The sequence below is a fragment of the Nothoprocta perdicaria genome, unplaced genomic scaffold (genome assembly GCF_003342845.1).
Source record: "Nothoprocta perdicaria isolate Ctin4 unplaced genomic scaffold, notPer1 scaffold_189, whole genome shotgun sequence".
NCBI lineage: Eukaryota > Metazoa > Chordata > Aves > Tinamiformes > Tinamidae > Nothoprocta > Nothoprocta perdicaria.
The window spans coordinates 521,945-546,724 of record NW_020455082.1 but is presented as its reverse complement, the minus strand read 5'-3'; the positions used below and the strand labels follow the sequence as shown (position 1 = coordinate 546,724).

The 24,780-nt window shown below is 41.1% G+C and overlaps 1 protein-coding gene across 4 annotated transcripts; it reads right to left on the bottom strand.

The window, feature by feature from the left end:
- Positions 1-915: 915 nt before the first annotated feature.
- On the bottom strand, positions 916-24,653 carry LOC112945419 (merlin-like). 4 transcript variants are annotated; one of them, XM_026037015.1, is made up of 22 exons: positions 24,627-24,653; positions 23,282-23,441; positions 21,904-22,011; positions 19,973-20,209; positions 18,848-18,966; positions 18,415-18,529; positions 16,286-16,411; positions 15,743-15,865; positions 12,319-12,402; positions 11,473-11,541; positions 11,169-11,251; positions 9,975-10,050; positions 9,389-9,526; positions 7,720-7,794; positions 7,418-7,531; positions 6,863-6,985; positions 6,053-6,270; positions 5,060-5,162; positions 4,515-4,642; positions 3,803-3,953; positions 2,855-3,052; positions 916-1,786 (listed from the first exon to the last, which is right to left on the bottom strand). In XM_026037015.1, exons 5-22 carry the CDS (start codon positions 18,943-18,945, stop codon positions 1,751-1,753), a joined length of 2,058 nt encoding a protein of 685 aa, XP_025892800.1. In that variant the 5' UTR covers positions 18,946-18,966; positions 19,973-20,209; positions 21,904-22,011; positions 23,282-23,441; positions 24,627-24,653; the 3' UTR covers positions 916-1,750. The 4 variants fall into 4 exon arrangements, with proteins under 4 accessions (XP_025892800.1, XP_025892801.1, XP_025892802.1 ...); XM_026037016.1 differs by lacking the exon at positions 24,627-24,653 and adding an exon at positions 24,038-24,067; XM_026037017.1 differs by lacking the exon at positions 24,627-24,653 and adding an exon at positions 20,971-21,074 and having other exon boundaries at positions 23,282-23,520.
- Between the last annotated feature and the right edge of the window lie 127 nt (positions 24,654-24,780).

The window sequence follows — 24,780 nt, the reverse complement described above, 5'->3', positions numbered from 1 at the left end:
ACAGGATTTTTCCCGTTGAGGCCAAGAAATGAATCAATTGAACATGCATGTGAAGCAGTTCTTCATCCCTCTGCACTGTTCATGACTCAGCTTGGATGTGACTGTGAGAGAAGTCCCAGCACATGCAGCAGAACAAGGACGCCAGCTTGATTTACAGCAAGACCAACTCCCTCCCTCAAAATCTGAGGAGGTTCCTGGGTTCCTGTGTGCTTTTTCCCCCCTCTAGGACCATTTCTTACTTCACCACTGTGCAGTTTTGGTCAATGCCACAAGCCTAGTGTTGGGCCTCTCCCTTCTTTGTCTCCATCTCACAGAAGAGGCTTTTCCCAGACAGATCAGAAGCAATGCACGGCACAGTCAATCTGCAAATCTGTCATATATCAGAGCCATGAACAGAATTAACACTCTCCCTGCCCAAGGAGGCAGGGAGTACTCTCAAGGCTGGGGTAACACATCATCTTGTCACAGCAGATAGCTGTGATGTGTATCTTGCCATGTAACTGTCATGACAGCTCAAAGTCTGAGGGCAGAGCTGGCACAGATGCTCTCCCCCAGTGCGTCCTCAGTGTCACGAGGACAAATCCCACGAGATTTGCATTTTTGGAACTTACCTTGTTAATGATATTGCAATATTGACACACTATTCAGCTCTAAGTTGCTCCTAGGATGTGGAAACTGAAGCTTTTTATTATTATTTTTTTTAATCTTAGCCTTTAGGACTAGATACTTAGGAATATTAACATCCATTTTTACATCACAACTCACATGCTCAACTGTGCTACTACCTTAGCTACAGCCATATATCATCTGCTTCTCCAGAAATCCTCAGACTGAAGATTTCTTGCTGAAACAGACAATTAATACATAGAACCAGAAAACACTAATGAGACAGACATTTTCTTGCACACACACCTCTACTGGAAACAAGCTGAACTGTAGCAGATACCAATAGCATCTTTTGTCTAATTTGGGAGCTGCACCACCAGAAATGGCGAAAGTTACATATGCAAAGTTGGCTGGATACAGATATACAACAGAAAGTGTTTGATATAGACAAAAATTGTAGAAACAGCAGCTTTGCATTCCAAACGAAGGATTCCCCGAGGAATACAAGAGGCATTTGAAGTCATCCACTTCTATGTCTGGAAATACATGCTGAGATTTCTCTTGGAGAAATGCAAATCAATTACGTGAATAGAAAAACATTTGGGAAGGAAAAGGAAAATATTTGGCAGGCAAACACTAAAATGCTCAACAGCTCTAAGAGTCATGTCCCATGGACAGAACTGAAAACTGAACATACCTATTGTGTGGATAAACACCGAGGCTCATGTATGCTTTTCCTCATCCCAAATATCTTCCCCTGGACACTAGTTTCCCAACCTCTTTTCTACACAAGTACAGTAGGATACGGATAGTCACCCCATACAGTCACTTGGGGGAAGAGAGTTTAGTGAAGTACAAAGCATTTCTTCAAAAGTGCATAAGTAGTAAACACAACGCTCCTCCAGATTGTCCTTTCCACCATTATACCCAAAGACACAACCCATTTTACCCTGGCAGTTTTAGTGCTTTCAGCTTATGCTGCCTCTTTGGAAGCTGAATGGCACCACACTAACTACAGAACCACAGGCTCTTACACGAACGCCTGTCAGCACGGAGCTGTGCAAACGTCCTAGGCAGGTGCATTTTGCAGCAGCCAAGCAGATTGTCACCAGGTTCTACCAGTCTGGTAAGGAAGCGAGAGGTTTCAAATGTAGATCACATCCGAGTCATGCTGCTGAACCTGTATGCAAACCAAATAGGGAAAAATTAGTGTCACCCTGAACTCCTGCTTAAATTGAGCCCCTTTTGTTCAACTCTATGTCCAAATTTGGGGGTCTTTTGCAAGATGTCCTGCAACAGCTTGAGTTGGTGGGGGTTTTTTTTCTCCTCTTTCTAGTGGTTGAGGGAAGGGATCAAAACTCCACATTTCTCTTGCCTCTGCTATTTGGATTAGGTTGATCTTGAAGCAGTTGCTTGTTATCTGCTGCTTCACCTGCTGCTGCATTGAGCTCTGCCCCTTTAGTTCTGAGCCCATAACCCTGAACGTTCCAGTCTTCAAAGATACTTCCTAGAGCCTCTAATTGCTCCTGAAAACCCCTTTGAGACAGATAAGGCACATAGCTCCATTTTGTTCACATACAGAATAGCAAAAAAAATACATTAAGCTTCCTTTGTACACATACCTCACACAAATAGCACTACCTAGAGAAAGCCAATTTCTTTCTAATGATTCAAGAGCTGATTGACCTTGCAATCCTTCTCAAACACATACTTGATTCTCCACACTAGCTCATGAAATTCAAAAGTAGAGTGTATTTAATATATAACCATTTTCTTAGCTCTGTAGGATTCTTTGACAGGGATCACACATTATTTTAGAAAAGAACTGAACTGTAGGAAATCTAGGCACTTACTGTTACCTTATTTCCCACCCCTTAAAAAACAACCTAGGCACAATTTGTTTCAAGCTTCTGATTTGGAAGAGTACATTCTCATTCTCTTTCCAAGTCTGGTTGATTCAAACAAAATAACACAGATGTACTACACATGGGTATGTTTCACTTACTGACACTTACAGCTTTGCATTGCAACTTAGATCATAAGCAAAAAAATCAGGTGACCTCAAGTTCTAAGCAGTCTTGAAGGGTGGTCCCAGTACAGGAGTTTCAAACTCATAACAGCTAACTTTTGACAACTGCTATTTCTAATACAGCTGGTCAAAGCAATTGCCTATGGCCAGTCACTCTTAGCCTTTTTGAACTCTAAAGTTTTACCCAACATCCTTAAATTTATTTTTAAGTCTCATTACCTTTATAATCTGTTTTCTGGTCCCTGTGCCCACACTGGAATTTGCTTGAAAAGATGACTTTTCCACTGGCAGTGTGTGTTGAGTTTTGTTGGTACAAGGCCAGCTGCTTGTGGTATTTAATGAGTAAGCAGGGAAAGGTCTTTGAAGATTTATATCCAATGAATCCCTCGTTTCAAAGGTTTTCATCCATGATGAGGTCTTTAAGAGAACAGAACACATGTAGCTTTAAATATTCTCATTGCATTAACAATCATTAAACCGAAAAGAGCATCATCTGCATAGTCAGAGAATGAAGGCCAGGAAGCCCATTCCCTCTTTTTTCCAAGCTTCCCTTCTTCATCCTTAAAGAGTTTACTTGGGACAACTGACTAGATGTGGAGCAGTCTAGAAAGTCAAAGCCCACCCTAGTCTTACATCGGTTGAAGAAGCTGGAGAGTTTATACAGAATAAGTGTATGAACAAAGTCTCATTTTAGTTCCTCATTGCCTTAAAAAGAACAAGATTGTTAAAGCAGATAAATAGCAAATCACAAAGTACACACATGAGAATGCAAACTGAAACAACACTTAAATGTGTTAAGTTACAAAAATTTAGTTTGTTCTGAGGCCCTAAACCCTTACCATGATTTCATAACCTGCAAGACAATTATTTTTTGCTTGTGGTACTTGCATCCTACCCAGGAAAACCTTCTCACATTTTCATGTGAGTTTTCATTGTCTGTTTACACTTCTAATATTTTACTATCAAAAGTACTAAATAATATGCATTGAACTGAAATACAGCAACTACCTTTAGCAAACACATTCAGAAACATTTCATGCACTCTATTCTCTTTTATGGTTTATGCTGCAAATAGAATCTGACAGTTTTTAATATACAATCAACTTACATTTTCTGATTTTGCTTCTATATTACCCTTACTGTAAAACCTCTGTTAAGGGTACATACATTTCCTAAGGAGCGATCCAAGGACCCCAGCACTTCATTCCAATGACAGTAAAGCCCAGACTGTTTTTCTTCTAATTTCAACGCATAAATTTCAGACTTCAGTTCTTTCAATCGATCTTCAAATTTTTTGCTCTTTTCTATGTAATCTAACCTGCAGTCCATACATTGGAGACAAGAAGCTTGTTAACGTGACGGCTCAAGATCAGGCATATGGGGAAAGAGAAGAGAGGTAATTCTTTACTTTTGCATTTTGATAGGCAAAAATCAAAAAAGCCACATGTCAGCCTGATTTCCCCTGGCCCACTGAAAATAGGATTTGCTACCCCATCTCTTAACATTCAGGCACTTTCCAGCTCTTTACCAAGAACTACCTTTTAGGCCAGCAAAGCAACCCTATCCCTCAACACTAGAAGGAAGCTTCTATCCTCTCACATGCTGTTACTCAAGCACAGAACTCCAGCCCCCACATCATGCTCTCCAAAACAAAAAGGTCCTGAACTTGTTATAGCTTAATGGCACAAGAATGAATTTGCTCTGTGCAAAAAGCTAATCTTACACAGGAAAATTGTGTCATAAAAGGCCTCCAGCTGAATATACAAGTAGGAGGCCATCCTGGATCATTAGAAGGGTAAACCACAAATCCCAAAGATTCTTTCTATACTTCATAGCATTAATGTACTGTCGTTAATTCACACCGTGAGCATACTGATACCTTTCCCTCTCGATCTCAAAGGAGAGTCTCTTGAGGTCGATGTCTTTCAAATCCAGCTTTACAGACCCTTTGTCAAAGTTGGCATCTCTGGTGTCAGTTGGTGAGTACTGTGGGTACTTGACCGTGTGCTAAAGGAGGCAACACAAGCATTGACAATGAGGTTTGATTGCTTGGATTTTTGATCGTTTCTCCAGGTTCTGCCAGGATGACATGCTGAGCCATTTCATAAGGTCCACGTGGATTCCAAGTTGCACAGAGGCTACTGCAGCCCTCCCCCTTCTACCTGAATGGCCCCAGACTGAAACCCACAACCCACATATCCAAGGGCAGCCTTATTTTATTTTTTTTTTTTTAACAACTTCTTATAGTTTTGATGTACAGACATGAACAAATACCTTTTCCAATTTCGTTACACTGTGCTTGAGCACTATTTGAGCTGTCTCATTGCCTGGAAATGTCACTACGCAGCCTGAGTGGGGCAACAAATGTAAAATCAACAGCCAGATATTCCCCGAGAAGTGGTGCAAACCAGAACAGGAACTTACAGGATAATTGAGCCTGGTTATGTCTAAGAGTTTCTGCTTTGCTTTCCGTTCAGCCTCTCTGGCTTCATGCAGGTCTTGTTTGAGATGCTCTGCTTCCTTTGCTCTGCAAGACAAATATCCTGACATGGATGCGGATTTTGAGCATAAAGCAACACCCATATTCCAACTACTCATCCCACTAGTTTCTGGAGTACAAGGATCATTACTTAGATTCCATTCCCTAGTAACATTTGTGGTAGGATAACCGCATAGGGAACAAACTGGACACAGCATGACACACTCTGAAGGACAATCCTGCATGAATTGGCTGAATTAATGTTTTTTTTCCTACTCTTGATTTCCATGGGCTCAGCTATCTCCTGCTGATACAGATTCCCCAGGCTGTCAGAGATCCTCCCTGAGAAGGGGAGAGGTGCAATATAGGCACTCTTTACTTTGGCAAGTTCTTTGGCAGTATCCTAACACAAGCAAAAGGTTCTCAATAGCAAGGTTAAACATCCTCTGTTGACACTGCTCTGCATTTTTAGGCAGCACACAGTTGTGAAACATGCAATCCCCTACAAAATGGTTTATATATAGCTTGTATTCCACATGAGTATATGTGGTTTATGCTTTTTAATGATATGAAAAGGCTGTAGGAAAACACACCTTGGTTTTACTGAGAACAGGCTCATAATCCCTAGGACACAGAGACCATTAAATTTAGCTAGCGAGGCAGTCAGTGCTCTTTTGATAATGCTGAATAGGAAAGGATGCTGCAAAATGTTTGTGGATCATTAATAAGGATCTCTAAAGCCCTGTCTCATCCTGTGTAAACTCTTATTGACCTGAATCACAACCACCAGTACAAGATGGAACAATACGCAAGAAAGTTTAGTGACTTTGAAGCAGCACTTCAGGGAAAAAAAACTCCTTCCTGGCTGCAAAGAGCAGCACTTTCTCCACCCAGACATCCCAGTAGGGTCCAAATAATCCCACCCAAGCAAATCCAACCTCCGATCTGATTCCTTCACCAGCTTCACCGCTATCATCTCTGCCTCCCTCATCTTTTGCTCCATCAGGCGTTTCTCTTCCTTGGTCTTCAGAGCTGTAATCTCCAGCCTCTGTCGCTCCTGCTCAGCTTCTGCTGCATTCTGGGCCAGCAATTTGGCTTCCTCTTCTGCAATCTGAGCTTTCTCAGCCAGTAACTCTGCTGCTTCCTGGGATCGTAGCTAGAAGAAAAGTTTTTCTCTGTCACTCTGTCTAGCATTTAGTGTCAGCCCTGCAGTCAGTCAAGAGGATGACATGTTTCCCCAGCAGATTAAAGGATAAAAATGTTAATGCTTAAAACAAAAAAAAAAGAACAAAGAAACATAATTATAGGGTTTGACCTTTCTCTTCTACTCCTAAATTACCTAAATTCCTTCCTGCCTCTCACCTCCATAACAAAGGAGAGACACTTGCTCAGTATTAAAGACATCAAACAAATACTGACAGAATCCTCCCCCCTCAGCTGTCAGTAGGATCCACACCATGTGCCTTTATCCCAACTTCACTTCCCAGTGTTACATGAATTCCCTCCTCTTTGCTGTAGAAAAGCACTGAGAACCAAATCCAGGGACAGTGGAATGGTTCACAGCAAAGAGGCTAAGGAGATCAGGCTTCTCCCAGATATTCCAACAGGACCTCTCCCCTACACATCAGAAACTCCTGCCTTGCCTAAGCCACAGCTTCTGCTGTCTCATGGGAACCATAACAAGAGGCAGTTCCCAAACCAAGAGAGTCCTTCAAGCTCAAGAACATTCAGAGTAACATGCTACTCACCAGGGCCTCATTGGCCTGCCTGGCTTCATCTTCCAGCTGGAAGAGACGCCTTTCCAGCTCTTCCTTGGCTCGCTCAGCTTCTTCTCGGAGCTGCTTCTCCCTGGCCAGCCTTTGATTCTCCATCTAGAAAGGGAATGAGCAGAACACAGTTTGTGGGTTGGAATCTCAGCTTGGCCTGGAACACCACAACAAATGAGTGCAATGGGGAACGGACTGCTCTGGCTAGCAGACTGACATCCACCAGAAACAATGGTGAAGCAACTTGCACTTGACAGCACTGAACTCCACTGATTAGTAATAACAGTTATTTGAGACTGTTGGGAAAACACTTGGAGTGGCCTGCCATGCACCCCAGATCTTTGTGATCACTGCTTTGGTTCCACAACCGTCACTTACATCATCAGAACCTGCACACACTGGAGCAGCTCCACTCACTCCTGCTGCACTTTCTCACATCCCACACCTGTAGTGATGCAAAGCATGGACAGCAAGAGCACCAGCCTCAATAATAGTAAGTATTTTCAGCAGATCAGTATTTCAGGAACACGAGTCTACCTTTTTTCTAGCTTTTTCCTCCCTGGCTTGTGCTTTCATTTGCTGTATCTCTATTGAGTCCACTTTTCTTCTTCTCATAAACAGGTCATGGTTTCCAATACACAACTGCAAAATCTGGATGGGAAAAGCAAAGAAAATATGGTTGTGACACACTTGCACACCAACCATGGGGCTAAGAGCCCCACAGAGGCCTCACAGGACAGAAGCTGACACGTATGAGTTTAGAAAAGTTCGTAACAAAGAGGGATTCTTTTTGTCCTTCATCCATCCCTCCGTTTAAAGGAAGAAAGCAGCACACTTACCAATTTGTTTACTTTGAGCTGGGAGGAAAAGAACTTGAAGACTTCTGCTTTTTTGTCAAGAGGTTTAATAGTTAACTGCATGAGAGAAAAAAAATGACGCATATTTTGAATGAAGGAGAAAAAAGTAAAGTTGAAACTCTTAATACTGATGCAAACTTTGCAACCAGTTTGCATGGTAATAACCTTCATATAACCACCTATGCTGTGTACACTATACCAGAAACCCTGGAATACTTTTTTATTTAAGGAAACCAGAATGTATCACAAATCCCCAGAAGCTGTCATAGTCCTAAAGTTAAGATGTCAAACACCTCTCCATTCAAATAATTTCAGGTGTAAATGAAATGCCTCAGAGAGGCCCAGAATGTGTCTCTTCCTCTCAGATAGCCTCATGCAGGTTTTTTTTTTTTTTTTTTTCACATTTTCTGTCGCTCCTCCCAAGCTGTTTTTGGAGGATGTGAAGAGTTATGCTACCCAGCCATGCTACTGGGTCAGTACTCAGGATTTTGCTTTCTATGCTGAGCTCAATTCAGCTGCATGACAAAGAACAGCTCCATTCCTTAAGATCCTGCTTTCTGCGACTCACAGGTTAGCACTTTATTCCTATTATTAATTTGCAAAGCAATGTATAATTTCAGGTCATCTGAGTCATCAAGACCGTAACACACTATATCTCATTTCACCCTGTAGGTAACAATCAGTGGAACATATCGCCTGGTAAGAAGCAGTGCAATGAATGTCACAGAAAATAGTGGACCTTTAATATCCGGGCTGCCCAGCTCTCCAACAATCAGGAATTAAGCAGTTTATACACAAAACTCCCATAATGTTTAATGTTATGCAAGGAAAAAAATCCTTTGGAGGCAGAACTCTCCTGTAGGTTGCCCTGCGTGATTTAACACATGTGAAACTTAACTCTGAACAGCAAATCTGACTTTCAATGGGTTTTTGTTTGGTTAAGGTTTTTTGTTTGACACAGAAAGAAAGGAACAGTCTGTGCTGTCCTTTGGTTGCTAGCTTCCAGGTATTCAGTACCAATGCAGTGTTTCTGCATTTGTTTTTCTGATTATAACCTTCCATGTAGCCACATCCCTTTCATCTGAAATGGCTCCCAACTTCACTCATTTTCTGCTGTACTTTCCAAAGCAGAAAACGGGCTGTGAAATCAGAGCAAAATTGCAGTGGTGCAGCCATGCTGAAGACTAAAATAATGCTCTGAAATTTGTAGAATTCAGGTATAAAACCACAGACATCCCACTGGATATCTCTTGACAGTGTACTTCAAACTTCATCTACAAGAACAGCTTCTGTAAGTAAAGCAGAATGGACCATTTAATCCCCACTGAGATGACTGACGCCAGCCTTAGTGGCACTTGTGATATATATCTTTTAGTAAAAGATCAATACACTTGTTTTGCAGAGGTCAAGCAGCACGAAAGAAACCAGAACAATGGACAGCAAAAATTTGGAGAGCTCAGAACAGTCTTTGTCTTCTAGGTGAACTGAGGTTACACAGCACATCCGAAAGACAAGTCGGTTTCAGTTTTGTAACAAACCTCCCAAGATTTCTTTTTTCCCAAAATTATTTGAACAGAGACAGCTATCAGCCTGTTCCAAGAACCCCAGTCCACACCCATGCCATATAAAAGCAATAATAGATTCATCATACCTCTTTCTCACTATAGGAAATATTTCTGATAGCACTCCACTCAAATGACTTATTCGGAGAGAATCTGTTATTAATACTGTAGATATGAATACCTTTAGCATCAACTCCAAGTAGGAGATCCGTATGATTTTTATTTTGCTAACAAAAAAGCACAAAACAGATGTCAATACAAAATATTCACTGTGACACTTAACCACAGAAAAGAACCACACTTATTTTAAGATAACACATGAGTGTTTTCATAGAAAAAATTATGAACGTGGTCACTGCCAAAGAGAGACCCAACAACCCCAAAAGGAAACTCAATCCCTTAAATTGACTGAAATAACTGAACTTTTAGTTTATTTACCCTTTTTCCTGCTATTACATATTCAAAGCCACCCAAGAGTTTTGTTAGGCCACCACTGTTTCATTCACCTGCTCACTTAACAGGCAAGTAAACTGAGTCAGGACATTCTGGACAGCCACTCTGACAGGGACTGACAAAAACAGGACCCAGAAGTCCTAGTTCCAGTCTTCCTAGAGGAATGGAAGCAACACTATCATACTCAACAGCAGTTGCAAATTGCTAAAATAAAATACTTACAGCAATGGGAAAGTAATTGACACCATACATTTCCAAGTCCTGGGCAATTTTCAGGTAGTTCATTTCAGCTTCATCCCTAGAGAATAATACTGTGATCACACTTGGAAACTTTTATCCAACCTTTCCCCTCCTCGCTGACTCTATATTCCTCACATTGAAAAGAACAGGCAATATGGTTTTGGGCACTTTAATTTTGCTGACTTGCTCTCAACAGCATAAGAAGGGTGATAAAAATAGCATCTCTTCAGAGAAAAAGGACAATAAACTTTTGCCTGTTATGACCTGTCACATAGAGTGCAATCTTTATTAAAAATCAACTCCAATCTTATCTTTGTGAGTTCTTTTTCATTCCATTGTCATCTTTTGGAAAGCTACTCTCCCATTGTCTTCTGTGACATGGGGCTATTTCCTTCAGGAAGAAGAATTCATTGCAAAATAAATCTTGAACAAGTTCTAAACTTGTTCAAGAAAGTAATTTGGGTGAAGTCCAAAAGAAGGTGAGAGCCTCCCCACCCACTGTTGTTGTTCTCCCTCCAAAAGGAGACATGAGCAAGTCTTGAGGAAAACATTCCAGTAAAAAAGTGCTAAGAAGCCTTGACAACAAAGATAAACCAAACAATGATCAGGAAAGGCTACCTCTGGGTGCCAGCAACTCCTCGATAATTGAATTTCCTGGATATGTTAGAAGTAGCTGAATGTCCACAGGGGAAGACACCAATATCTATAACTTTCCTAAGGTATAAAATACTATCAGATTCCTCCTTTGTTGTAAGGTCTGATATAGTGCTAGAAAAGTAGCAAAGTAGCCACTGTTAAGAGTAGTCATGCCAGCAACTCCAGGAACTTCACTGATTCCTTTAAAAGGCTAAACAACATTAACACAGCGCTCAAATATTCTGCAAGAACTGATTTCTGTTGGCATGTCTATTCTAGATATACTTCAGCCCAAGCCCTCAGCTTCTCGGCCCAATCCAAAGCAAGTCCAACTTGCAAGTACTTTGTGCCCTACACAAGATGATTACCTAGAATAATGAGGGGTTCTCCCTCGCTTAGGGATAAAGGAACCTATTAAAAGTATAACTTAGAGCCCAATTTCTCTTCGCTCACCTACAACAGCCAAATTTTAATAAAAAAAGGGAAACAACTGGTTACTAAGATATATGGCATTTCCAAAGAATGGGGTGATTTCAATACCTGGCAATACCTCTGTGCTCAGCATACCAAGCAGTGATCTTTTCTTCCCACATCTCTGCCGTCAACTGATACTGCCTGAGGACCTACGGAGAAGGGAAGGAGTTTGTTTTGTTTTGAACATACAAACACACATGCTGCCTCTCCCAGGGAACACGAATACAGCAGTGCAGTTCACAGCTCGGTCATTTTGCCAAGTTCAGGGCAAACACAACATTTCTAATGCTCTGGCTAGTCACAGAGCAGTATCCGTGCTACATCAAAGCGTTGATTCCAAGATTTGTTTTCACACACAATAAAGACTTACCCGTTTGGGTAAAAGTTCATCATGGGCTAGAAAGCCTGGCTCATGAAAATTCGGATCGTAGTCACCATACTGTCCCAAGAAAAGAAAAGATACTTCAACTTACTAGAATGCTGAAGAACTTCCTGGCTGTGTAGTTTTTGTTGGATGCAATTGCCCAAGACAGATCCAGTTCTCCCATATACAGGGAAAAGCACAAAGAGGCTCCCCTCACCTGAGCTGCCAATTTCCAGCCTTTGTGCCATGCCTCTTGTTCCAGTGTAGCTACTGAGGTGGCCTATGGCCTTAGGCAGAGTTTTGGTAACTACAGATATAAAGGAATCACCCAGGACTTCTGATGCCCTCTGAGTTATGAACTAAGTTCTAGGATGAAAGTGCATCTAATTCTACTGCATATTGGCAGGGCTGCTGCAGATGGCCTCCCCACCAAGACCTTGCCTGAGTTCTGCCATTGTATAAATCTTTGACAATTCATTATATCCTGAGATACTTAAATCAATCACATCCCACCATGAGGTCAGGCAACTAGGTGTGAGCTCAAGACATCAGCACCTGCTGTATCCAAGGTCTTTTTTTTAGAATAATAAAAAAAGATGCTAACCAGGAGAAACCTCATATTAAAAGGTTAGGTCCAAAGTCTCCTGAACTGTAAAAGAGCAAACAAGCATCTTCCCAGAAGCCTTGTAATGGCTCATAATGACATATAATGCTTATTTTCCCTCCTCTATCTGTATTTCTCTGGATGACCTACTTCTTTAATGAAGTTTAATGCTTTTGCACATTTTACTTACCATCACGTAAATGAGTTTGTTAAAAAAAAGTAATAAAAGAGCACTATTATTCACAAACCTTGGCCTGAACAGCATAAGAAGCCAGTAAAACTGTTGCCTCTGGAGAGCAATAAATTTCTTCATCCAGTATCTGCTTCTTAACCTAAATCAAGAGAAAAGGGGAGCAAGTTACAGAAGGAGCTCAAAGTCAGGACTTAGGTCAGGCTTGAAATGAAACTAAACATGCCCAGACTAATAACTTGGCAGCAAGCATCATTAGGAGTTAACAGCAACAACAAAACAGCATTTGGAAACACAGGAAATCTTTGCTTAAGGTTACATTGAAGGAAAACCCAATTTTTTAAAAGCAAAAGTGCCTTAATTCCAAGTTCAGTGAAATGCCAGTCAGCTACCTCTCTGCACTTACATCCCAAAAGCTGAGAAGAATGTGCTACAGATCATAATTTTATGGTCTGTGTTTCATTTCACTATTTTTCCCTTCCCCCTGCTTTGAAATTGCCCTTCATGTCTAATTTATAGTAGTTAGATTTTCCTAATATTTGCACTGTGCCTTGAATAAATGTCATTTGTAAGTGTAAAATATTATCAGGTTATCCAAGAACTACTACAGGTAGTTTCCTGATTTTTTCCTGCAAATGCCTCTTTGCAGAAAGAGAGGCTTCATTCTAGCTCACAGTGTAAGAATCTTTACTCCAGCCTGGCAAAACAAATTTACCTGCATTTCTTGGCTTCTATATGCTGTCAAAGGATGTAAATGGACTAGGTACTAAATTTTGACCATAAATTATGGTTTAGATTCCAGTTAAGAATAATATTCCCAGTTTAGAATAGGAAGATGTCGTATCCATAAATCAGCAAAAGCTTTTAATCTTGTACAGTTAAGAGTTTTTCCTTCTACTACCTTCATATAAGCATAATGAAACATCCTTTCTCATGCTCCCTTTTATTACCAATTCATATTCCAGAAGGAAGCTACAGCAATTTTGCCTTCAACATTAAAAAAGGGCAAGTGAGCTCCTCAGCTACTTCAAATCACCATAATTTTTTTTTGTATTCAATGGCACTAAAAGGGCTATATGAAACAGTGATCTGACCTACTACTTAGAAAGCCACTAAAAGCCTGTATAACAAAGCATGCAGTTTTGGTGGAAAAGTTACCTATATAACATATAAAATACTGAACTTTTGGAGGTCAGAAGGAACCTCTGGAAGTTAACTAGTCAAAGCAGGTCTGACCAGACCAGGTTGCTCAGGGCCCTGTCCACATAAGTTTTGAATATCTTCAAGGACAGAGATATTATATATTGAAAACATTAATAAGATGCTTGCGAGCTTTTCAGAAAGTAAACCCTCAACAAGAGCAGACCTGCAGTGGTCACAAGCCAGTGTTGCAGCATGAGAGATTAAAGGGTGCCCACAAAGAAAAACTGCCTTAGAGCACCAAATCCATTTAATAATAGTAACCTAAGAACAATAAAAAGGTAGAGGCTTAAAAATAAAAGCAAAGGATAAATGGTAAAGAGTCTCTTAACACATTTAATAGTCTATGGCACTACCACAGATCAGAGGCGTAATAGTTTGAGATATTACTTGATTTTATACCTGCTGGGTTTTTACCTTGGAAGAATATCAGAGGAGAGAGAAAGGAAAAAAACAATATTCACAACTCCCTCTCAAATATAATGAATTTATCCTATTAACAAGGACAAGATAAGAGAGATTTGCATAATGTACAGTCTTTATTTCCCAAAATAAAAGAAAGAAATTACTTGAGATAATACTGCTCTATCTTGACAAACACAAGTTGGAGCTACAAGCACTGTGAACTGAAATGAACCAAAAGAAGAGTTTTTCTTTTAAATTTAGCCTCTGGTGAGCACAGTATATGAACCTGAGTTACAGCGTAGGGAAAACTGAGCTGTAAAATGGAAAGAATGAAAAGATTTTTCTTCCAAGTTGGAAAGCTGTGGCTTTCATATTCCATGGCACAAACCATATCTTTCAGAATTGAGAAAAAAGATAAATGTCAAACGTGTCCAAGTTCCTTTTTTCTCTCAATCTTACAAGGATATTTTGTTACACTCCTTTATAAAAGGACATACTTTTTAATCTTTAAATGACAAAATTTAGCTTTAATCTTAAGTTTATGCATATGTTTGGCAGAAAGCTGTTATGCCATGTTAATTTGTAGAAGTCTGAATAGGCAATAGAGCTGAAAACTGTAAGCATCCAGTTGTCTGTACATGTTTTTCCTATTAGCATCCAGGTGTGATCTTAAGTTCTTATAGTCAGGAAACTCTGCAAGTTCAAAATTGTTTCTGCCTTGTTTTTCTACCTTTGGAATGAGAAGAATTTGCTAATTGCATATCTGCCAGTCAAGGCAGGTTCAAGGAAAAAAAGCACAGAAAAAAAAGCGGGATTAAAACAAAGTGAGGAAAAGTTATGCCCCTCTCATTCCATTCCAAAATTAGCTTAACAATCAAACTGCCAAGTGGTTAAGGGCCCTGGATTAGGCTTTAGCTCCTATGCTAGTGCTTTGAAAAAGACCCCATTTACTTCATTATTTCATTAATTTCCTCCACAGGGAATGAGTGCACTCATTCTGTTTATTTACAGATTTTACTCCCACTGTCTCCTTGCACAGGCAGGTTCTGCTGAGAGCTGCAAGGGAGTAACTGCTCAGAGAGCTGCAACTTGCAGAGGACAAGGCAGCAACTCAGGAAAGAAGCTGGAATAGCCCAGATGTTGGAACAGGCCACTAAGCAACAAGGGACCATCCAAAATGCACTTTGGAAGTTGCTAGAAGAGCACACCTACATTTCAGAACATATCAAACTATATGATCTTTTATCCCTACAACCCAGAATGCAGATCCCTCAAGGATAGGTTAAGGGCATCCTTGTCTCCTACTGATTGTGCCTTCTACAGTCATACAGAAGATGTCCTAGTAACCAACTGGACTATTTTAAGGAGTTTGGGAGTTTTAATTTCAGAGCTAGGTTGCAGTCACAGGTCCTGTTCCATTTGAAGCTGATATGGGGTGGGGAAAACTATTGATCCCAGCTGCTTATCACTGTTTCTTTCCTCTTCACCTCCTTCACAACTGCCACCATAATTACCTGTGTAGCCACTCCTCCAGCACCTCATCCACCTAATAACAGGTCTTTTCTAATCCTGTTCATTTTGACAGAACTGGGTTAGGGAATGGTTACCCAAGAGGTTACATCACTTGGTGTAAGAGCAACAAGTTCTCAAGACCTCTCTTCATCCAATTTGGGTGAGGCCAGAGCAGACAACACATGTGCAAGGCTCAGGACAACTCGAGTTCAGAAAGATTATAGACACTTGTTGCTACTCCACTTATCAAAGGTCTAGTAAGAGTAAATACATAAAGTTTAGAAGAAAAGATGATCAAAGGCAATACAAATGGACTATGGTGAACACAAAAACAATTTACAGTTAAATTCTGTAATGTTCCTGACCTGAAGGAAGAACAAATGCTGGGTAATCTCCTGTAATAGTTCCTCTTCTACCTTCTCTGGGTAGAATTTAGCCAAAAAATGAAAGCTAACAGGATCTTCTTTTGGGATTTCTTGATCTAAGACCTGTTTAAAGAAAAATAAAATCAGGAGGAAGCACAGAGGAATGCCTCCAAATAATATTCAAGGGAGAAGAAGAAATGGAGGAGGGGAAGAAAACAATCAGAAAGCAGATAATAATCTACTAACAGAAACCTCTTCAAAGTTTAGTAGGAAGGCCAATGCTGAGTTTTAATGTAATAAGAACCAGCATATATAGTAGTGATCAGCGTTTGACATTCCAGGCCAAGTGTTATACAAGAAATCAGACTGTGTAACAAAACAAAATTCTTTAGCCTTAAAAAAGATACCATCTAGAATTATGGGTTGTCACTTAACTCAGGTTGCTTTAGTTCCTGAGTTTTAAAAAAAAAAAAAAAAAAAAGGTAACTCTTTTAGAAGTAGAAATTGCTGGGTTACTTTTTCTCCTCCTTTCATTTTCTATACCTTTTTGTCCATCTTTAGCCAGGTGCACATTCCTTTTATTGTGTACTGCAAGCCAAAGAACCAAGTCTCCCTCAAACCAAGTGCTCGGCACACCAGATCAAACAAGTCCTTTCCTTTCCACTTCATCTAGAAGAAAAAGAAAAATAAGCAAAAATGGATTTTGGTCTGGAATAAACTTGCTACATTTTAGGCAAGCTAAGTAGGTTAGCACTTGGCTTTCTCCTATAAACCACTTTATCTCACCTTTAACTTCTCACTGAAATATAACTACTGCTCCCTGTGGCAAAAGAGCAATAGCTACTGTGTTCTACCTCCTTTTCCTCTCCCCCCAACTCATTCACAAAGCAATTATAGTCATTTAACCACAGCATCACACTTCACGGGCACAGGGAATGAGCACTGTAATCTCCTAGGTACGTGGCAAGGCTTTATTATTTCTAAAATCTTATTCAACAGCCTATATAAATCCTATATAAATTGGAAAGCCTGGAGAGGAGGCCAGGGGAAATTAAGGGAGTGCCAGGGCACAGAGGAGTAGAAATGCCAAACAATCATAAAGCAAATCCATCCTTCACATACCTCAGCTATTTTAGTGGTGCTAAGCCAAACCTTTATGCTACTTTGATTTAAATGAACAGGAATCTGTCTTTTAGGTGCAGAATTTAGCATGCAATCAAGATTCTTTTCAGATTCGGAAAAAAAGTTATCTAATCTGAAGGGTTAGATACAGAATGAGAGTAATTTACTAGCCCAGCTCCATAGAGAACAGATTTTGATTAAAGAAGCTGAATTTTGCACATACAGGATGTCTCATTTTTCACTGAAGAGGCTGCACATCTGTTTCTCCTATTTGGCTACATCTTAAAAGATGATTTTGTCTAATCGCATGGGCAGCCACTGAGAATTTAATAGCGCAAAAAAAAAAGTATTTCTGGGCAATATTTGGATGGAAAGTAGGAAATCATCCCAGGAAAACAGCAATATGTGAGGAGAAAGGAGGGACAGCACAGGAAAGAATATATCAAACTGGATTTGTTAACAAGGACTCTGAGCTCTAAAACATATTCCCAAATCCTTTATTTTCATGACTCTGCCTTCAGGTATTCTAGAGCAGTAAGGCACAGGAAGGTATAGCCTGTGATTAACATTCTGTCGCTGAGGGGCTTAACGAAATACTAAACCCTTCACAAGGCAGTCACCTCGCATTAGAATTGTCAGTCTCAGTGGAACTAGGTTTTCTAGCTCCCCTTCTCAAAATAACAGTAAATCTCCCGCTTCTTTTGAATGATCAGGAATTCATCAGCCACACAGCTGCCTCCTCAATAGTGCAGCCCAAATTATTTAGCAATTGATCAGTTGGTATATTTGCACCCTTCCTTATTTTTCTGCAGTCATGATTTCTCTACCCAATTTACTAGATAGCCATAACTTAAAGAAGATGAGCTAGTTTTCCCATTCAGATTGATCATTTTTCTCCTCTGCTCAAAGGAAGCGAAAGCCACGGGCATTTTATCTGAAGAAATAAACCGGAGTTTACAAATGGAAATTCTCTTCAAATAGGATGTTACTAAGATCAACAGAGCATGGAGGTATCATTTGGAAAATCACTTTAAAATAAAAATCCTTGGATGAACTCTGGTAAGATTTCCTCATTGACACAACATCTTAAGTCATGCCATTTATAAAAGGAGAAGTCTATGGAGAAATAAGCATACTTACAAACAAGAAGTTGGTGACACACTGTTTATAAAAATATTGGATCAATTTTAAGGCTATCCATGAACTGAGAATTTGAATTTCTACTCATCCAGGGATGCAGTTCTTCAATTTGTCTTTTTCAATAGTGAGACTGTCTTCACATAATTTAGCCTAGTACTCCCAAATGGCAGTGACATTTTTCACCGAGTTTGTAACTAGACACAGAAGTTTGAGCAGAGTGAGGAATTGATCTCGTAATCCACTACTGTCTCTTCAGTGATTCCATTCTTTAATTCACAACTACTTTCCAACAGCTCAGCTCCTCCCGGGCTTTTTACAGAATTTTGCAGTATCTTTGAAATATCTTTTCTATCTTGCTAGTACAAAAGACAATCTCCATCTCCTTACACCATTCTGCTGAGGACTCTTACCTCACAATTGAACTCCATTTCAGCATCCACTGTTATGATTTTGACTTTAAAAGTCCTTGGTTGTTTCTTCTTGAGGCCTCTAATGGACATATTTTTTAGCTTATGATAACCACACCTGTAATTGAACACGTTTTACATTTAGGGTCTGGAATTCAGCAAGATTTTCTTGACTAGGTTCCAAGGTTGGATGAGTCCAGACTTGCACAGATACAACCCATATTCAAGAATGGCTTTAAACATGTTAGAGCATCCAAAAATCTACTTGAACCATTAACAACAAGGGAGCTAAAAGAATTTTTATAGTTTAGCACAGGGATCCGCTCATTAAAAAAAAAAAAACCACAAGTGTTCCCCTCAAAATAATTCTTGTTTCTCTTCTTGGGTCCATGTAAACACTGGAGTCCTACAGAACTAGAATGAATCTCATTCCAACCTTATGTTGCAAGATCCAGGGGTCTGCCTCTCGCTATGGCTGAGAACATCTAGGGAGCCTCCAATCCAGCCCTCGTGATCCATACAATCAACATCCATGCACCTCGGCAGTCTCTTGCACTGAAATGGATAAACAGGCACAGTTTCACACAGAAAACACTTGGATTTTGAGTCATGGCATCATAAATATGATATTCCTCATTCCCTTCCATAACCAAGCAACATTCCCCCTGGAGTCTCTCTGCAACAAACACAGTTTCTACTGATGCAAAACACACAGCAGAGAGCTGCATTAACCAGCAAACACCTATTTTATCACCCCCATCTTAGTCTCTTTCCACCAGCTATGGCTCCCCTGAGCAGCTCATCTATTGTATTTATCCACACCATAAGATTTTAACTCCCCACAATAATACAAATGCTAGTGAAATTGAGCTGAATTTACCCTGTTCTCTTGGGCACACTAATTTACAATGATGAAAGCTATCTGAAACATTGATTTTTCCTGTAGACTACTTCTGATGAGAAATTAAATTTTGCATAAGCCTACAGAATATTCCTTCAGAAAGCTCATATTTTAAATGCAATTGACTACATTCCTTCAGAACTAAAATGCATGAAAACATATGCTCATTCCACTGCCAGAGGGTTTTGAGGATACCAGTCAAACCAAACACTGAAAGCGGGGGCTAAATGATGTGCTGTGAATTCGTACTATCCAGTTCTCAAATGCTTATTTTTGAATGTAGCAAATCAATCTGCAAAAATCTATGTTTTTTTAAATAAAATTAATAGTTCAGACTTAAACAGCCTAGTTAGTATCTGTGAGCTATAAAGGCTACAAGGAGATGAAGGCATTCTTGGGCTATTAAAAGGTGGCAGACTTCCAATCTCTCCTTAAATTCCAAAATAAAGATCTAGTTTAAATTGAAAAGTTCAATTTGTCCAAATCTTTCAATATTTCATAAAATATCTTGTCTCTCTTCAGCCATGTTCTAAACTGCCCCTCATCCAAACAGCTAATACCCAAATAAACCCAAATAGCTAATAAGAGGAAAAATGTATATGGTTTTTTTCTTTATGGACTTGGAGGGAAGTTGAGGTAGAGAACAGATGGGTTAGTTACCAAACTGCGTGGAAATCAGACTGAATATTTGAGACAATTCAGAGTGGGGAGGAGAAGTTCAGGAGGAAGTTCATCTTTCTGACAGCACTGGGACCAGCTGAGACATCCTCTGCCTCCAGCTGCTCCTGCTAAAGCTTCTGCTGAAGTCCCACATCCAATTCGGAGCAACTCGCCTCAAGAAAGCTAAGGGACTAACTGGAGTGAGTCCAAAGCAGATTCAAGGGCCAGAAAACCAATCTGTGAGATGAAATGAAAGAACTGGTTAATACATAGGAGACAAGTGTGATGAGACATGAAGGTATGTCTGCTCTATGATCACAACAGTCTGGTCAAGAAATAATGGGCTTAAACTGCAGCAAGGTTTGACATTGAGAGAATTCTTTAAGATGTAACACTGCTGGAAAAGTCTACGATGTGGTTTTCACCTTTCTGAAAGAGGCAGACAAACTTCCCTCAGGAATGGTGTGAGGGTATCTGCACCGAGGGAGAAGGGATTCCTATCTCCCCTAAAGCTCTTCTCCCATCCCGGTCCTCCAGAGCTCACAGAGTGACAGGTCTCCTGCCACCAATGCAGGACAACTTGCTTCCAGGACCCTAGCAAAATTTAAGCTGCAGGGGAATATCCAGGGCAGCACCAAATACATTCACTCCCAGAATACTCCCTTGTCTCAGGAATACTTTGTTAAGGAAGTGCAAAACAAAGATCTCCCCAGAGAGCTTTTTCCATAGGGAAAAAGGCACCAACTCCAGGCACCATTTCAGGGCACTGTACGTAGCAGGGCTCAGGTCCTTTCTATTTAAATATGAAGATGTTTTCAATTAAAGGGAAAGAAATATTTTGAGAGCGTCCAAGTCACCACAGTATTACAGTATAATGCAACTGCAATAGTCTTCAGAGTATCATGTGAAGGTATCCAGAACAGTAGCAAAATTATTCCAGTAAATTTTTAGTCTCTGATCTGCCAGATGCAGAGCTGATGGCAAAATTACATTTTCACCTGTTACATTCCAAAGACCTTTCCTGTCCAGTTTTCCTCAACAGCCAGTGTTACTGAAAGCGTCCCATTGGATACAGCAGTTAAGGTATTAGAAGCATGAACCACTGTGAAATACAGGATATAAACCCTTCTATTAGTTCTCCTCTGGGGGGGAAAAAAAAACACGAAAAGGCTGAATACAAAAGAGGAAAACATTTCAGAGTTCATTTTTAATATGTAGTTCGAACCAGCCAATTCAATTAAACAAGAAGTTGGAGTTAGGGTCAGTATAGAATGTTCTCCATGGAAAATGCTGAACAGATAAAATTGAACTGTTTCAAGAGAATGTATCCATTTTCTCATAATATATCAAAAAACTCCAAAGCCCTTTATTTTTACTTTGAAGTTCTCTTTTTTTCCCTCCTTGTATAACATAGTTGAAATGACAATATAATTTGTTCAAGATTTCCAATAGCACTTTTTTTTTTTCTTTCCAGAATTTTAATTCCATGGAAAAGTACATTCTGTCTCACAGTAAAAAGACACTTTCAAATATATTTTCTCAAGAAATGTAAACTCAATTCTAATCAGCTGTACTGGGAGAGAAATAGAGAAAAAAAGACTCATACTGAGTTTAAATGAATGTCAACTACTGATAACATAAGCAAAGGCACATAATAAGTACTTAGAAAAATACCTTTTCAAATAAGAGAATTCTTACAGAATAAGGCAATCCAGCTTTGCAATCTTTGATTTAAATGCAAAGTGATACATTATCAAGATCTCTTGCTAATAATAACAGCTTTGAACTGTGAATCATGTGCGACTCGTTTCAAGATACAGTTTCTGTCACCAAGTTCCAATGATTTATTTATGCAGTTGCCAGAGGGAGATAAGCTCAAGATCCAGAAGGAGCAAAATGGGATAGCTCACAGCACGTCATCAAAACCTTACCAAATACTCCATTAATCCAAACCAGGGTGGGGTGAAAAGTGATTCTTGTCCAGCCAGAATCTGGGAACAGAGTTTAGGAGCGGGGAATGTCCACGGCTTCTCCAGCACCTGATGAAAAGCAACAGAGAGGTAAGAGCTTCACTGCATGGGGAAACGGGGATGCAGAAATGAGGAATGGAACTTGCAGGATTTCAAAAAAAAAAAAAAAAAACACTGCCTTTCTGAGTGTTTGCAATAAAATTACTAACATTGCCAGCTCCCACTGGATTACAACCTGCTCCCTTCCTGATGATGAGAAACCAGCACGGGAGAAAACGTGGAGGTGCAAGGGAAACCGGGAGCTGCCAGAAGAACTGGCAGGGCGACTCCTGCAAGGACTGATGCTTACCTAGGGCACAGCACGAGCTGGGCAGCGGCGCTACCCGCTGTGCCACGCAGCTTTGGCACCTGGGAAAGCACCCTTACACTAAAGACCGCTCGCTTGCCCTGCTAACTGAACAGAACAATCTTGGAGAAAATGAAAGCAGCACCTCCAACTCAACAAATCCCAAGGATTTCAGCTCGTTGCAGAGATGCTGCGAAATACCTTGATTAGCAAGCAGCAATTAACCTTCCCAAGAGGGAGAGTGTGACTTTCAGTTTAGAACTGCCAAAACAAATGGATGGTTTGCAGGATTCTCCATAGCATTTAAAGGTTTTAATCTTCATAACAGTTTCAGCAACAGCTGTGCATGAGGTGTTACCATCCGGTCACACTTTAGGGTGCCAAACAAGCTAAAAAAAGCATTACTGTTCTCACCCACTCTGACCTGCACACATGAAACCAGCACTGCTTTTTAACTGGAACCTCCCAGGTCTCAGCAGTGGCCAGGCTAGAAAGCGATGGAAATTGAGAGCCCCTCTCACAGCCCAAAGGCAGCTGGTCTGTCCCTCCAGGTTAATGCTGAGCACATGGGCAGCCCATCCACCAGAAAAGTCCCTATCCACACCTGAAATGTATAACGCAGGTGGGTGCAGCGTGTTTTAACAAAACAAGGTCTAGGAAGCACTTCAAGAAACACCAAGAGAAAATGTGTGATGCACCAAGCACAAAACATATCAGCAGATATACTGCTAACAGTTTGAAAGTCTTTTTCATCACTGAAATACTTATTCTAACTCTTATTCCTAAGACTCTGCCTCATCATGTCTCTCCTAAGTTTCTAAACTTTAGCTCAGAAGTTAAAGTTTACTGAATAAAAACAATAAAGGAAAAAAAATGAGCTTCTTTACAGTCACTGACTCACACGTCTGCCTGTGCTCCATGCCCTAAGTCACAATTTAAGCAATTAATTCTTTGTTTTAAAATGGGTCAGCGATATAACTATTTTTTTCTTACCTCTCAAACTAAAATGAAGTTATCTAAAGTCACCGGCTGGAATGAGGCTTACTTCCCAGATCCTTTTCTGAACCAGCACAGGAAAAATAAAAATCTCTTGTCATCCAAAATTCCATATTTTTCAGGAGACATCAATGTCTAGTCCTCACAAGTTCTGCCACTGAAAATAAAATTCAAGATCAACTTTTATAGCTGATTCCCCCTTCTTTGTTTCCTATGAACTGCGGCATGTTAGCGCCCTCTGAAAAATCAAAGAATCACTTCCCCAGGTGATATGAAAGGGCTTTAACCATTTCCTGCCTGCACCAGCAAGACTCCTCCCAGCTTCACTCCAATGCCAGTAACAGGACACTAAAATAAACGAAATCCCAGTTTCGGAAGCGAGCCCAGGAGCCTTCACGTGCACATTGCCGAAATTTGAGAGCAACACTTTTGAGCAATCTCCTTGGCGGCATTCGATAAATGATTTGAGCAGTGTCTCGTGAGGTACAAAGCGCGCTCTGTTCTCGCTGTACTCGGCCACCTTAAACAGCCAGGCTGCTCCGGGTTGTCCCACTGAGCAAAGGCGATTCCCTACCTGCCTTCTTCCTGTGGTGACAGAGGAGGGGAGAGTAACTCAGAAAGAAAACAAGCCTGAGGGAAAAAAAGGCAGCAACCCAAACGTTTGCCTATGAAAATAAAGATATATGATTAAACACAGCTTAAAAGGATGCAAATCTAGCCCCAGGCTGCAGCCTGGGGAGCAAGCACCAGCACCTGGCAGCTCGAACGTCACGGGACTGCCTCTTTTTGCCCCTCTTCAGCTTGAAAGCTTCTCTAGAGATGGATTTTAGGCGTAGACTTAAGCTGAGTTTACACCAGCGAGGGCAAGGATAGTTTAGCCCGTCCATCCATCTTGGACCGCGTGGAGCACGCGGTTCATCCCTGTGGGGATGGGTGGCGCTGAGCCCTCCGTGAGGGGAGGGAAGCGGCCCTTGCACCCGGCTTCACCCCATGGAGGGCTCGGAGGGCCCTCCGAGCCCTCCATGGGGTGAAGCCGGGTGCAAGGGCCGCCTCCCTCCTCACCCTGGACCCGGCCACCCGCCCAGAGGACCCCCCCATGCGGGCAGGGCCGGCCCCAGGCGCTCACGGGCACCAGAAGGGGACCCAGGTGCCGCACAGGGGGACTGGGCTGCAGGTCCCCCTGAGGGGAGACAGCTCAGGCCCTCGGCCTTCCCGCACCACCAAGAAGCCACTAACAGGGCCCCTGTTGGGCAGACGTGGAGAGCACAGCCTCAAGAACAGGGCCCCGCACTTCATTTTTAGCCATTTCACACGCTTACGACCCAAAACCAGCTGCGTTAACCTGCCAGCAAGGCCACCCAGCACCCACACCCAGAGAAGAGAACAGGGAGCAAGAGCCGGGCTCTGCGCGGTGCCTGCGCCTTTAAACCCTCGCGCCATGGCCACGCCCCCGCGTCGCCGCCGGCCACGCCTCCCTCCCCGCCCCCGCGTCGCCG

Bases quoted from the DNA above. Each gene is read 5' to 3' on its own strand.
- LOC112945419 (XM_026037015.1), bottom strand. From the start codon at position 18,945: ATGGATGTTGATTGTATGGATCACGAGGGCTGGATTGGAGGCTCCCTA. The intron at 15,866-16,285 runs GTATAGAAAATG...TTCTTTAAACAG, and splicing joins GGCTAAAGATGGACAAAAAG to GTCTTAGATCAAGAAATCCC. The intron at 10,051-11,168 runs GTATTGAAATCA...ATTATTCTCTAG, and splicing joins GAGCACAGAGGTATTGCCAG to GGATGAAGCTGAAATGAACT.